The sequence below is a fragment of the Acromyrmex echinatior genome, chromosome 7 (assembly GCF_024713525.1).
Source record: "Acromyrmex echinatior isolate Ae372 chromosome 7, ASM2471352v2, whole genome shotgun sequence".
NCBI classification, from domain to species: Eukaryota; Metazoa; Arthropoda; class Insecta; order Hymenoptera; family Formicidae; genus Acromyrmex; species Acromyrmex echinatior.
The window spans coordinates 9,902,444-9,917,983 of NC_141858.1; the positions used below are offsets into that span (position 1 = coordinate 9,902,444).

General features: G+C 30.7%; 2 protein-coding genes across 6 annotated transcripts in view; one reads left to right on the top strand and one right to left on the bottom strand.

Moving 5' to 3' along the window:
* Positions 1 to 15,540, top strand: part of LOC105154478 (hypothetical protein) — a 211,892-nt gene that overhangs the window by 74,935 nt on the left and 121,417 nt on the right. The window lies entirely within an intron of this gene.
* LOC105154476 (adenylate cyclase type 5) overlaps positions 1 to 15,540 on the bottom strand; it is a 141,196-nt gene that overhangs the window by 19,467 nt on the left and 106,189 nt on the right. For all 3 annotated transcript variants that reach the window (XM_087407702.1, XM_087407701.1, XM_087407703.1), the window contains 4 exons: positions 11,038 to 11,187; positions 3,922 to 4,043; positions 2,368 to 2,460; positions 46 to 192 (listed from right to left, as the gene is read on the bottom strand). In XM_087407702.1, coding sequence (XP_087263828.1) covers positions 46 to 192; positions 2,368 to 2,460; positions 3,922 to 4,043; positions 11,038 to 11,187 — 512 coding nt within the window. The remainder of the gene's footprint in view (positions 1 to 45; positions 193 to 2,367; positions 2,461 to 3,921; positions 4,044 to 11,037; positions 11,188 to 15,540) is intronic.

The following is a 15,540-nucleotide window of genomic DNA, read 5'->3' on the forward strand; positions in this document are numbered from 1 at the left end:
AACTTGAAGTTCTTACGTGAGAAATGAAGGAATGTACGGACTTACGTTATTGCATCGATCATGTCCAATCCCATTTCTACGCAACAGTGAGCGTGATCTGGCCGTGGTTCCGGAAGTCCAGAAACGCAATAATAACAGTCTCCGAGGAGCTTTATTCTGAGGCAGTGGTGCTCAGCAGCTAGCCTGTCAAACCTGCGGGATATTTATGAAAATTTAATGTAATGATTTATGATATCGAAGAAACCGAACTATTGAATGGAGTTTTGCCTCAGAAAAGAATTTTCTCGTGGAAATATTACGCAGATCTTTGGCTTTTGCAATCAAAGTTACTTTCGCGGAAATCAGTTTCGTAACACACAATTTAAGTATAGAAATACTCGCTATTTTCTTTTATGTAACTTATGTGTCCACACTTCATGCAACTTTTGTAATATTTTCCTATATTTATATTCTGTATTGATGTAGATTTAACATCATGCAGTCTATATATAATTCTCACCGTGTTGATGTTAATATTAACAGATGTGGATTTTCAAATCCACATGGTGTTAAATCTACATCACCTTGGTATTAATATTAATACCAACTTAATGAGAATTAAGTAAACACCGCATGTTAATCTATCTAATATTTACTAAAATATAGGCACGCTACATATGCAACTTTTCCTTTTCTTTACTAAAGTTTTAATTGAATTTCTAATTAAATATCTAATGTTATTACTACTATCCTTTTTTGACATTGACACTGAATAGAATTATGTGCGGTAAATGCGATATCGTGTTAAATTAATTTGAAATGACAGAGAGATGACGCGTCAACAAAAGTAAGGACACTAATAACCCGTGAGATAATCGGTTTATTCAGATTAGATATTCAGTAACGTCGCGTTCCGCGCGATGCATATTATACGAAATTAATTCAGAGCGCCAGAAGGACGATATTAATATTTCACGCGTATCCAAATCCTCATAACGTAGCGTGTATTATGTTAATCTAGTTTAGTGATACGTAGGAAATAATAGTCTCGATGGAGTTGCGTACATACGACTCAAATAGTAATTAAATCACTCAATTATTAACGCATTATCATTAAGTCTTTGAAAGGTAATATAGTAGCCTATTTTAATAATGATATTAAAATATTGCCGTGTTACACAATATCAATCCACTTAAACACTACACATAACACATATATTTGACAAATATATCTTGGATAAGCGATGGTTAGTTTGCTAATTCGATTTGCCTAATTCCAAGGATATATATGCGATATAATTTTTTAATGATCTCAGATCACAGAATTATCATCTTATATTTTTCACGAAAGTTCAATGATATTTAAACATTGATCTTTTGTTTTTTCTCATTTTCTTTTTCGAACATTTTTTCGAAAGGGATATTTCTATCTTCTCTTATAGAGATGAAAGTGTTACATTCGCAAAATCCCGGAAAGTGATCTTGGCTGTACTGATATATAAAAGCTGGCATCATCGTGAGGAATGAAAGCGGTCTTTATGACCTCTTAGCAAATCCCTCTTGGTAGTAGGATAAGTACACCCTATTGACCCGAAAAGTCACTAGGGACGCGGATCCGTAGCTGTCAAAAGACTCGAGCGTTGGTAGAACATAAGGAATACGAGTAAAGCTTTAAGAGTTAAGAGGGTTTAGAAACTCTTGATACAAACGTAGCAGATTGACAATGTTCATCAGAGATAAAGAGTGAAGCTTCAATAAATATAGACCTAAAAATTGATTTAATGTTCATAAAATATTATTTTATTAATATAGTTTTTCTACGAATTTAAAAATACTTTATATTATTGAAGTTCAATAAATTTACCTTTCTGTAAGCAAAAATCAAGAAAAGTTTTTGATATATTAATTTAGTTTTACGATAACGTGTACGTAGTTTGAGAAATGTAAATACATTTTAAACTGATGTCAAACTGACAAAGTATAATCTGTCCGTGAGATTTCAAAAGAGATTTGTATTCGCTGATGTACGAAAGATTCTGTGTGAGTCGGACGAACAAGAATATTTGCAAGACTCAAGAGATCAGAGACAGGATTGTATTGAGAGAAGGAAACTGAAAGAAATTTATATTTTGATCGAGTCGAACAAGTGGAAATATATGTATATCGCGGACACAATAATCCGTTATGCTTCTAAACGTTTTCTGAATAAAGTATATAAAAATAAAAAAAAGGATTTGAATGCATGATTGTGATAAAATAGCTTGGCGAATTTCTTGAGATTTATCGACCATATTTTTAAAATTTTATCCATCTTAATACGCGTTGATTTTATATTTTGTACGGATTTAGTATCAAAAATATTTCTTTCGTTTTATTATCATTTCTTACCGTGCAAAAAGTTCGTTGAGCAATCTGACGAGCTCTTCGGCAGTGCATTGATCGGAGAGCGAAGTAAATCCACAAATATCGGCGAACAAAATGCTGAAATATTTAATAATAAAGTCAGTTATTTCAATTAAGTTAATTTTCAAATTAATTTTTGATACAAATAGTTTCTAAATAAACACTTTTGTCAACAGTTCTGTAATTACTTTGCCTCAAATGGGAAAATGTCGCGTTAAACATTTGGGAAAGAGGAAACTAGAGACGAAAAATTGTCGTAAGTTTGTAAACTCTGTAAAGTTAAATGAACATGACGTTTGCTCGTTGCGAATTAAGTTAGATTGATCCGAGCTTGGTGAGACGTCTGATACGAGAGATTGGATGTAACATCTCAACCCACTTCAAACCAATCCAGAATTCTCTTTATGCAACCACGTGTGCTTATCATGTTGCGTGCACTGTACCGTGATAAATCGTCAAGTTTGAAGCAGCTGGCGTTACTGCATTATGAGACGATCAAGCATATCATCTCGTACTGCATATCATCTCATACTGCATAATGCGCTCACTATTGCATAATTATTTGTATCTAATAATAATCTCATGATACAATATTGTAATAATGATGTAAATTATACTAAAATATATGAAAAGAATGATTTTGCTGAAAAAGATACATCGAAAAAAAAATTGTTGACTAAATTAATTTAGCTCGTCTTTATTTCTTTTGAAGGAGAATGTATTTATTTAAGTTAAATATATTATATTTGATTTATGTTTATTTTTACCAATATAGATTAACTTTAATTTTTCTTCGATTTAATTTACTCTTTGTCCTGTTTTTAATTTTTAGAACTAGAAAAAAAAATAAAAAATAAATTAAATCAAGATTAAAGTTAATCTATATCGTTAAAACGAGAATTAAATACCTACATTTTTCAACGAAAAAGAAATAAAATCAAAGAAATTAATTTAATCAAATAAATAATTTATTTAAATGAATAATTTTTTTTCTTAGTGTATCTAAAAATTTACATAAATATTACAGATCTCAAAATAATTTTATTATTAGATAATCGAAATAATTATGCGGGATATTCAAGCACATGTTGAAAAATTTTGACATTCTAGCAGCCAGTTTGAATGTTCTACATAATTATTTTGATGATCCAACAAAATTATTTTCAGACCTGTCTCTAGCTAAATTTTCAGATACTTCAGTAAAACTGTTCTTTCTGTGTACGTGCTTTTGATTTGTGATTCATCACTGACTGCGTTTGATCAAACGTAGAGGTACTTTACGACGAGTTTAAAATCCAAAAAGATGCAAATTTTACGATAACGTAAAAAGCCGCGAGCAAGGATTATGATGTTTAATCTGCTGTGAATTTCAGTTTAAGTAGTGCTTAGAGGACGTAATGTATAAAATAGTTATGTAAATTCTTTTGAGCTTTATAACAAAGCGAAACTTTCATTTGCAAAATGTCAAAGTGGCACTTCTTTTTACGGTGCGCGTTTTAAGTCGCTGCTATTCGTTTGCGGACCATTGGCATCACATACCTGACGTTCTCGTGTCTTTGAATATAAATTTTGTGAAACATCGTGTCCTTCGGCTTTCCGGCTATATCGGCTTTCATCTCCATGGCGACATGCCTTGGTAACACGCTGAGCAAAAGCCTTTCCTGAAAAATAAGTTAAATTATATAGTTAACGCGGTATGGGAATATTTTTATACTCGGCTTAATTTAAAAACATTCCAAAAATGAATAGAGATAATAAAATACATAAAAGATATAATAAAAATAAATCAAAAAGTAAAAATTAAATTATAAATATATTAATTTATTGTAATATATTATTATTTATACAATAATCATCTTTAGATGTAAAACATATAAAAAGTGAAATTATATATAACGTATTAATAAGTTATTACGCATAATAATTAAAATGCAATTTTTTTCAATTAATTTTACTCCCATAATACGTCTCATTAATTACATGATACATTTGTATTCTCTTGCGATGTTGTCAAAACAATTATTTTACGTAAATAATTACTTTACGTAACATAATTTGAAGTAATTGAACATTTTCTTAGATTTATCAGTATATATATATATATATATATATATATATATATATATATATACTGTGTGTACCAAACAAATTCTTATATACATATATGATAATGGATTAATAGCAATGTTATTAAATTAATCTATTGGAATGGATCTCATATCCTCAAAGTATCCTTTGTGGAGGATCATAATGGATAGGCCAGCTTGGGGGACATGCAGGTTAATATAGACATAAGAGCTAAAATGTTATTCAATAACTACTATGCTCTATTAATCCATTGTAGGTACACGTGCACGCTTGTTACGTGCTTGCATATATCCATGTGGTACGTCGGAACTTTCCTTAAGTTTAATCGCAGATTTTCCGAATGCTTGACTTGTCATAACGCAATTTCTGATACATTCCTGGAATTACAAATGATAAAAAAGAAAAAGAATTTTCATAAACCAAATGCATATATTGTGATTAAATCTGATTTGAATCTAAATGTAATTATTTAGATTCAAGTGAATTTCACGTTTCCAAAATTTTAATGCAACTTTTGCTTGCAATAAATTTTCTAGCTCAGAGAGCCACGAAGTTCTTAAATGTTTTCTGTATATTTACTTTCACAGTATTTCTAACGCACGACATCTCGAGATTTTTGCGAAATCTGACATTAAGTATCGCGGAAAGCAGCACATTGCGCGCGCTCATGAATATTCCCACGATTGTCGATTGAAAACCACCGCGCTATCGCGAGCTAAAACGGAAGAGTCAACCTTCTGATAGGTAGTAATCTTTGCTATTCCGTGGGGATCATGTACATCAAACTGACACGACCTCCGTTAACACACACGTGCGAGAAATATGCATCGAGTGGCGTATATTGTTTGAAACGTGGAACTCGTCAACATCGTGAGAACCTCTCAAGTGCTGGTAAAGTCGACGACGCGTTCGACAAACTTCGCATTGATGGTCGATACGTGCGGACGTAGTTGTGTGCGCTTTTAGAATCTGCATCGTGATGTGCAAGTCCGCATGTAATATAGACACGTCGTTGTTCGATTCCGATTCTATAGCGTCACAATTATTTTTATCGTGCTGCGATGCGTTTGTCTCGTCGATGATGTACAAGATTAAGTACAAGCGATTAGGAACCGCGAATTTTCATTAAACGCTAAGTACAAGTAGAAGATAAGTAGATTAATTGGTGTTATCATTTGTCTAAATTTAGTGGAATTAAATGAATGATACTTCGACAGAAGTCTCATTCGGGAATCAGTCATAAATATATTTTTAAACTTGGAAATCGAAGAGTTATTTTTGACTACTTATTAACATTCTTCTCTAAGTCGATTCTTTCAATATTAATTTCTTTAGTATCGGCTATTTTTAGCTCTAGTTTATTGTGACTCTTTTGTTCTTTCCAAATTTAAAATTAAGAAGAGACAAAAACAAAATAAATTATTATATATATTTTGTTTAATATTAATTTAGATTGAAAAGAATAACTGTTACACGGAAAGAAAAATTTATTGGTGTTTAAAAATTTTGCTAGATAGATTTTGCTAGATCTGAAAATAATTTTGTTGGACCGTTCAAATGATTGTAGGAATTTCAAGCATGATGAATAGTGCTCTTAAAAGTTTTGCCATTCTAGTAAATTCGAGCGTCCTACATTGAAAAAAATTCATGTAATTTTACATGGAAATTACATCTTTATGATTAGAAAATTATCTAAATATGATTGGAAATTTACAATTTTTGTAAATAATTATTTCTTGTACATGATTATTTCGCTGATTCACAAAATTATTTTCAGATCTTTATTCAGCTGAATTTTTAGAGCTATCTCAGCAAAATTTCTTTCCGTGTACTTATAAAAGTAAAAGAATAAACAAATTGGTATTGCGTATCATGTTCGGTCAGTGAGCATGAAAATTTACATGAAGTACAGAAAACAACTGCATTTGCAAGTATATTATTTCCTTTTTCTGCAATAGCGTCTCATTATTCTTGTTATTGCTGCTTCTACAGTGCATAAATGTGAACTGCCTTGTTGTTATTGGTAATCGAAGCGATTCTCGGTTATCAGAGAAAGAGACGAGACATCAGCGTTTCGGTACATGTTCGTCGCTGTTAAACGCATACCCACACATTCGACGTCATACTTCAATAGCGATGTGTCGTATGCGGGATAAACCGTGGATGATCGAACAAGCATGAACAATAGCCGATTGATATCACAACTGTTCATGGATTTCTGATTAATAGTATAAAGCCTCTCTCGTCACGACGGTGGCGTGATTATGAGCAAGAGATATACGATAAGACTCTATCTTTAATGGACTTTAATAGACTTCGCAGCCTGCCGGCGATTATTTCGGTTTTCGTTATTTTTACATCGCTGGAAATAAACTGTAATCAGAGATTTCCAATCGTGATCCTTGTTATAAAACGGTGATGTTTTAAGCTCTTTTGATATAAAAATATTTAACTCTGCTGCTTACACTAGATAACGTTATTATATATAATACTTTACAACGAAATAAATAAAAATATATAAAAAACCTAAAATATACATGTATATCGCTTATTTGCTACAACAACGATACAACTTAAAAAACAAAGTTGTCTGAAAAATGAATTTGAGTGCTCTAAATTATTAAAATTTTATAATATTAATATTTGAATAATTTTATAATATTAATTTTGGTGCAATTTATTAATTATAAAAGAATAAAAGTACTCTCTAAAATCTTTTGGAGTAGAATTTAATTCTAAATAATGATAAAGGATGACAGTTGAGCCAGTCTTGATAAAGTGTGGATTAATTGTTGATTTTTAAGAGTGAGATTTTACTCTTTAGAGTTAGATTTCAAAGATTTTAGAGAATTTTTTTTACGTATATTCTTTTTTTTTTCTTTATGTTATCGTTTTTTTCTATGAACAACTCCGAAATGATAATTTTTCAGTCGTCATTATTGTAGCAAATCAACGAATTATATAAATATTTAAAGTAACGAATCAAAAAAATAAATAAAAATAAGAATGCTTGGTAAAGGAAAGCAGTAACAAATGAAGAAGCAACAGTAGTAGTAAAATGAAGTAATAACAAAGTTAGAGCTGCCTGTTCATTACATTCGTTCATTTGTCTCAGAAATAAGAGAAACATTGCCTCGAAGCATATTACGCTGTTATTTAAAAAAAGTTTACTTTAGTTAGGTGGAAATGCTTTAACAAGACTGACTGGAAATATTCATAGGTTGAAAAAAATAGTTGCTGAATAATTGACGCACTCTATTTTATTAAAGTCCTTGTGCCTCGACAAAATAGTTCGTCCATTATTTTCTGACTGTTGGACAACACGTTCATACGAAATAAATTCACTCGAAGCTTTGTCACCCGGCCATCGTTTTTCGGCCAGATTCGCTTTTCAACACAGACCTTTGTTTTAATACGCACAGTGCCGAAGTTATAACAAAACAAAATGAGACAGAATAGCGTGTGAATATCGTAAAACAATATAATTATGCAATATAGCTTAACATGCTCTCATGGGATAAAATTCCCAAAGGCCATATAGGTACTTATGTTGTCCAAGTGTTAAAAACGATACTCAGATGGGCAATAAAGGATTGAACATGCAGTTTAATTTTATTCACTGGCGCACATTAAGTTTTTTTTATTACGTAAATCTCTCCAAAACATTGCTCTCTCTTTATTTGCTATGCTGCGTATGAGGTATAATTTATATGGAAAATTTTATTCTTCCATTTATTGAGGGAATACAAATATAATTATTAAACTTTTTTTTTGCATATCTAAAAATAATTTTTTTGTTATTAATTCTAAAAAAAAAACGTATTCAATGTACGTATTTCATACTATCACATATATTATTAATTCGATATTTAAAAAATGCAAATATGACTGTATAGAAAATTATGCATTTATCTGCAAAATCGATGTTCGAATTTTTGCTGCAGAAAAACTTGATTGCAAATTTATCGGGAAATCTATAAAAATGAAAGAATGCAAAATGATTCTGAATACTTTCTATATATACGTTTACCTATATACGTTTAACGATAATCGTTTGTGAAATATTCGATCAGCGAATCCTTTCGCATCTTTGAATGGAACTCCAAATCGAATCGTTCGTTATCGCCATACTCTGAATTCTTTGTGCAAGAGATTTCTAATCGCGCGTCTGACGATATTATACGCGTGTTTGAGATCCGTAGCGGCACATTTTCATCTTTAAACCCTGCAATTGATTGAATTGATTATTATGCGACTAGCATCTGATGTACCTACTTTAATCACTTTTGCATTATAGATTTTCAATTTTCGTTTGTTAAGAGCGCTAAAAAGTCCAATCGAAAAATTCATGAAATTTCATGATTATAATTTTTATTTAACATACTATTTAAAAATTCGGTTTTATCTAATATCCTCAATCAGAATTCTATTGATATTATTGTGTAAAAAGAAAAGATCTCAAGCAGTTTAAGAAAAATGATTATTTGAAATTTTTTTATATATATATACGAATGTTTTTCACTTAATCTGAATTTTACGAAAGTCATCTAAAGCAGTCAGAATGGTAATTTAGCGCATTTTAACGGTGACACTGAAAATTTTTATCTTTATTTTTCTTATTTTATGAAACACAACTCATAAACTCAAAAAATTTTATTTATCAAATTTGTATAATAAATTGTGACATATATAATATAATATAGAAAATCAAAGAACCAAATTTCATAATCTTCATTAATGTATGTGACAGTTCGTTTCCTAATATTTATATAATATGAATTAAGTGACAGTTTCTTTTTCGAAAATATAACAAAATTGTCGTTAAAATAATTACAGAGATGATTAAAATTTTCTATCTCGCTAAAAGTATCTTCAAGTTTCTTTTTTTTTAAATTTAAAATAACTTTAATTTTTATCTTCTATGAAGAATTTTTAGTTTATTTACTGTGATTGAGGCGTTATATTCAAGCCTTATTCGTGGTTTCCGAACATAGACCACAATTCCCCTTTGTACATTCACGTGCGGTTTATTACATTGATGGTGTCATTAATAATTAATAAAGGCGTCAATTATTCGAGATTCAGGTAGAATGTTACGCCGCGGGAATGATCGTTACTTCCATGACATGGCAATGTTGATTAGAAGATTATTGGATCTGACGTTAAAACGGATCTCTCAATCTCTCTGTCTTGACGTCTCTAGATATAATAATTTCCTTTACTGTTAATATAGAGAGTTGGCCATATTTCTTTATTATTTATGAAAAAAAAACGCAAGAATAGTTTATCAAAATAGAAAGAGATCCATAGTTATATTTGTTATTATAAGGTTATTATTAGATATTTGTTAGATGAAACATATGTACGTTGCAATTGGATACTCAATTAGCAATATATGAGAAAAAAATCATTGCGTTATATCTCTTCATTCTATTTGTTTTTCTTCTTTTATGAAGTAGGTTTCATTATTGTCTTTTAATTTTTATGTCAAGTTAATTTTCTTAGAGATCTTTTCTGTTGAGAGTATTACCTTGCTATTTTTTACTAATTCTTTTTAAGATTTGCTGGTAACGTATCTCTCAGTAATTTATATATAACAAGTAATGTTTATTATATATATATGAGTATTATACCTGAAGCTTGTGCGCAAAAAAAGTCTCCTTGTTTTGTACACTCGTAGAAGATTTTTAATTTTCTTTTTAAAATTCAACTTGAAAGTTTTCCTTTAAAACGTAATGGTCGTAAAAATAATAAGAAATTTATTTAATTAAAATAGTAACAAACGGCTCAAATAATTAAATAAATTGCTATGAGAAGAGCCAATAAACTAACAACTTATATATGTGCAATAAAGTATATATAATTTAAACCTGAGATAATAAAATACATATTAATTGTTGAAATAAAACCGAACATTTAAATAACATATTTTTAATGTATGACCTAATCTACATGATAAAAATATTGATAAATTGAAATTGACGTTTCGACCTTCCATGGGGTTATTATTAATGTTAACCGATAATTTTAAATTAAGAAATTTATTCTTGTTTTTTTATGTTAGAAGATAATTTTTAATCGGCTCTGTTTTTTAATTTTTTAAGAGTTCTGATTTTTTCTGTTGAGAATATTATCTTTCAATTTTTTATTAATTTTTTTACTTGCTGGATAACGTATCTCTCAGTAACTTATATTACAAGCAATATTTATTATATATTATATCTGAAGCTTGTGCGCAAGAGAAGTCTCCTTGTTTTGTATACTCGTAAGATTTTTAATTTTCTTTATAAAATTCAACTTGAAAGTTTTTCTCTAAAACGCAATGGCCGCAAAAATAATCAGAGATTTGTTGTTATTTTTTTTAAGTTTTGAAAGTAATTTTTACAATTATTAAATATATATTCATAAATTTTTATTATTGAAATTACTAATTTTAACATTATAACAATTTTATAATATTGTCGGCTTTGTTTTTTAATTTTTTAATTTATTCGTTCTTATATACATCGAATGACATATCAATTAATTCGCATCAAATACAAATTTACTGCAAATGCAGTAGCATACCTGTTGCTGATTCTCTCGCTGTGTGGTCAGACGTGCTTCGACACACTGTCGGGTTTCAAGAAATGCCTGTCTTTGCGCCAATTCTCGTGGGTGATGTGTCAGTGCACCGGCTACGTTCGTCCCGCCGACTACCACGATCGAGCTTAGCAACTAAAATAGAAATAAAGTTGTAGTTAGACTACAGTCAACTACAGCTAGCTTAATTCGATTAACATTTTTTTAGTGTTTTAGATCTCGAATTACTCTCGATCTTGCATTAATTTACAGTTAGCTCTTCTACACGTTTTTGCAAAATTAGAATCTAATGTTACTAATATTAAATAAAAAACATTATAGAAATTATTTATAAGCAAATGCTTTCTAATATTGCTTTAAAATATTCCCAAAATAATGTATTAGAAACAATAAACTACAATAGTATATGTTTTTAAAAAAATTTTGAAAACAGATTTTTTTAAAATAAAGATTTAAAAAAAAATAATTAATTTAATGTATTTTAATATCAAATTCTTTAGTACTTATTTCTTATAAATTACAAACATAAGAAATGATTTAAATATTCAGTTTTAGAAATTTAAGAAAAAGTACAAAGTATATTTTTATTTTAATAATTTACAATATCTTGCGACTTTTCTTAAAAGATTGATAATTCCTAGTCTTCATAAAACATAAGAAATATTCACAACGAGGTGGCTCATAATTGTTCGATTGTAACGAAAGAATCGTATGCGTCCTCATGAACGAGGATGAGGAAGAACCAGTGGATTATGAGTGTCACAAGATGAGGATCGTGAACGAGACTACTAAGAAGAGTTTTAATGCCGGATCAGTGACTATAAGCTGGGGATCGGATAGAAAAGAGCGTAGTCGGAAGAGAAAGTTTAATACTGGATTAGAAAAGTGGAAGGGTGGAGATTAAAGGAAAGAGAGTTGAGAAGGAGGAGGATGAAGAAGAATCTTGCAAGCGTTGAAGGATATGGAAAAAGCGTTAACAAAGGAAATCAGATATCAAGTGCGGTTATACGAGTGCTAATTCAATAACATAATTGTGATTTATTATAACATGAGATTCAGCCGCGAATAATGGATAAATTGTACTTTTAATTGTTATTTTTCTCTATTATATTATTTAGTTATAAAACATACATATCCAATTTAATGATAAATCACAGTTGAAGTAATATAGCCCGAGGATGTATGCATTAATTCGACGGGTAATATTTGTAACTTTTTGTCGCTAACCAGAATTCGCTCGTCACTGTCACGTTTGACAATATTTGGTTTGGGGCCATACTGGCTGACGAATATTACATGCGTGATGGATTTTATTTTACCATTTGTGTAAAGTCTACCTTTGCGGATCAGAATCAATTTGGCTGTGGCCCTTCGGCTCTTTCGATGCTGATAAAAACGCATATCGATGTGAATCTCACAATCGATAAATGCGTGTACGAATGACTTTGTAAGCCGTCGACGTTGCTCACGATTCGGTCGGCTTTATTGGTGGCAAATTTTCTAACGAATGCGACGCACGTGCAGCTGCAATGATGCACGTGCGGTATACGCCCGGCACGTTGTACTTGCGACATTTGCAGACCTTGCCAAATGCAGTGTGAATTGTCTAACAAAAAGAATCGAGCAACGATGGGATAAATATATTCATACAAATCAATGCAGACGTAGAATTGAATTTATGCAAATTGCAAATTTCGCAAGGAAAACGAGAAATGGCTTTTGCGATTTTGGCAATATGGAAAATGCGAGATGTGAAAGCAGAATGGAAGAAAAGAGATTTATTAATGTAACAAATATTTTTTAACAACCTCCATTATTATTATTGTGTGGCTTTGTAATTGCACAGCTTGGGGAACATAAGCTGGGAATTATGATATTTCACATATTCAATTTTTATTCAAATTTTTTAAATGTCGCATTAAAGTATTATGAAAAAAGGGAGATTAAAGAAGAAATAAAATGGTAGTAAAAAATTTTATTCATAAAACTCACAAAATTATTTGTCATTATACAATTAGTTAAGCAATCATTCAGTTAAATTCACTGTAACTTCATCAATCACGTGTCTTTCCTTTTTTTCTATTTCTTCTCTTCTTTTTCCCTATTTGAGAGCTTATATTTAAGCTATTATTGTGCGAGATTGCACGATCTGACTGAACATAGATTATCAACGCAAAGGCAGGAAGTGCAGGAAGTTCGAATAGGAAGCGATAGACAGACACGTGTTTCGTTCTTGATAAATATCTCTTGCGTGGGTTCAGCTACCGATTGACATCGCTCTTATTTTTAGACTTCGAGCCCTAACGCGCTCTCGTTACACGATTCAATAAGCACAATGTGAAATGGAAGAGGATTAACGGCCCTCACTTTCTTTTTCACGCTATGATGGCAAGATGGGTATTTAAGGGGGTGACGGCTTTGCGGCGAAAATCGATGGCCTGACTTCGGAGGAATCAAAAGAAACGCTGTAACCGCGACGACGTGAGACCTCGTTTCGATCGACACTGACGAAATTCGTATCGGTCAATATTTAAATAAGCTCTTGTCAATATTCATTGCGGTACGTGAAGACTTCGCCATAATGTACTTAGTCCTCGAAGAAACTTGTTTTTCCAACTTTTAGGAACTGACACGCGCGCTCATAACGAAGCCTCCCCTTCTCCGAGTTTCGTCGTTTCTTTAGCAAATGAGATCTTAAAAGTGTTATGCATGGCTTGGTTGAGTGGCTGAGTTTGCCATAGAATTTGATCGCATGGAAAATGATAAAATAATAAAAAGTAAAAAGCTTCTTTTTTTTAAATTTAGAATTCGTTGACACATCAATCAATTTAAGATAATTGCGTATTAATCTTCTGAAGACCGGCATGTTTTTGATCAAAACTTTTTTATTTTAAAGGCTAAAACTTTTTTATTAATGTCATAGAGTTGAATGGCAAAAAAGATGGCGCCAGTGTCGAGTCCCTAAAGGAGCCTCCGGTCTTCTACAGATTAAGGCATTTTTATTACGTGAAACTAATTTCTCAGTTTTAACAAATAACACAAAAGCAAGCAGATTGAAAAATAAATCTCAAGAAATTGCCTTTTTTTTAAATCAAAATTCTATTATATTATAAAAAATTTAAATAAAATTATATTTTAAAAAGTTTAAAAAAGATATTTATATATTAAATATATTATTATTTATATTTATAAAAGCCAAATGGCTTTTATACTCCTTTATTGAATTTAATTTGACTTTGTTTAGGTAGTCAATAAATTGTTTACAATTATTATACTTATATATTTATATTATATAAATATATTTAATATTTTTCAAATATTTTTATCTTTACTATATTCTTAGATTATCTAAATTATATTAAACATCATATATGATTTCATTTTGCATAATATTATGAAGCTTATGCAACTGCTTTTATTGATTTGAGGTTAATGTAAGACGCGCGTCAGGAGATATAATGAAGTTCCACTCAAAGGCATTAACATTATACATTAGCTGCGGGATTCTCCGAAGCATGATTGCGCAATTAACAATCGAAGTTAAATCACTGTGATTTACCGAAACAATATGGTAATAGTGAAATTTCTCGTCCTTACACAATATAGGAAAATTTCGAGGCAAAGGGTGCGTTCTATCAAAGGGACTACTCGTGAGTTTGCAGAGTTTCGAAGGGGCTTGTTGTAGCATACACAATTACACACCAACCCTACGTGCATGGTCTTCCCGTCTAATGAAACCCGAGTTCTGATGGGTTATTATCGGGACACCTTGTACGGTGGCATGTATTGTGCCACCGGTTCTTTGATCTATCTTCATGGAAGGTGCGCCGACTGTCTACGATAGGTCGACCTCTTGTCCTACATGAATCTTCAAAAGGGATCATCGGATCCTCCGTGGAATTCAGGTGGCCATATAATTTATTTGTAATCTTGAGCGGATTTATTCGCAACCACCTGTGGATCGCTATTGAACCCTTGAAATCCTTTTTTTTTACGAGCTACATTTTTCGGCAGTATTTTGCAGACCTTTACGGTAATGTTCTTCTACGTAATCTGGTAAATCTATCGCAATTTTCTTATAAAGGAAAATATACTGAAAGAAAAGATAGGTTGCTGTAACAATTTAGATAGTAAAATATGCATAGCATTTTTAATTGGCTGCAGTAATCAGTTTTTGGTTGTAGCAGCAAATTTTTAGTTGCGTTAGTCTATCCGTAATGTCAGTATATGATTTCGATATATATATGCCATATTTTACTATCTAAATTGTTATAGCAACCAATTTTTTCTTTCAGTGTATTAATAAACAATTCAGATTAATTCCAGGAATACTGTCAGTATTATGAGAATATTCAAAAGCCTATATATATATCTGCACGGAAATCTACGTGAGACAACGTTTCTTGTCACATCTTTTAAAAAAAACTTTTTTAAAACTAAGGAGACTATATTTAATATCATTATTTTTTTTAATTTTTATTAAGATGT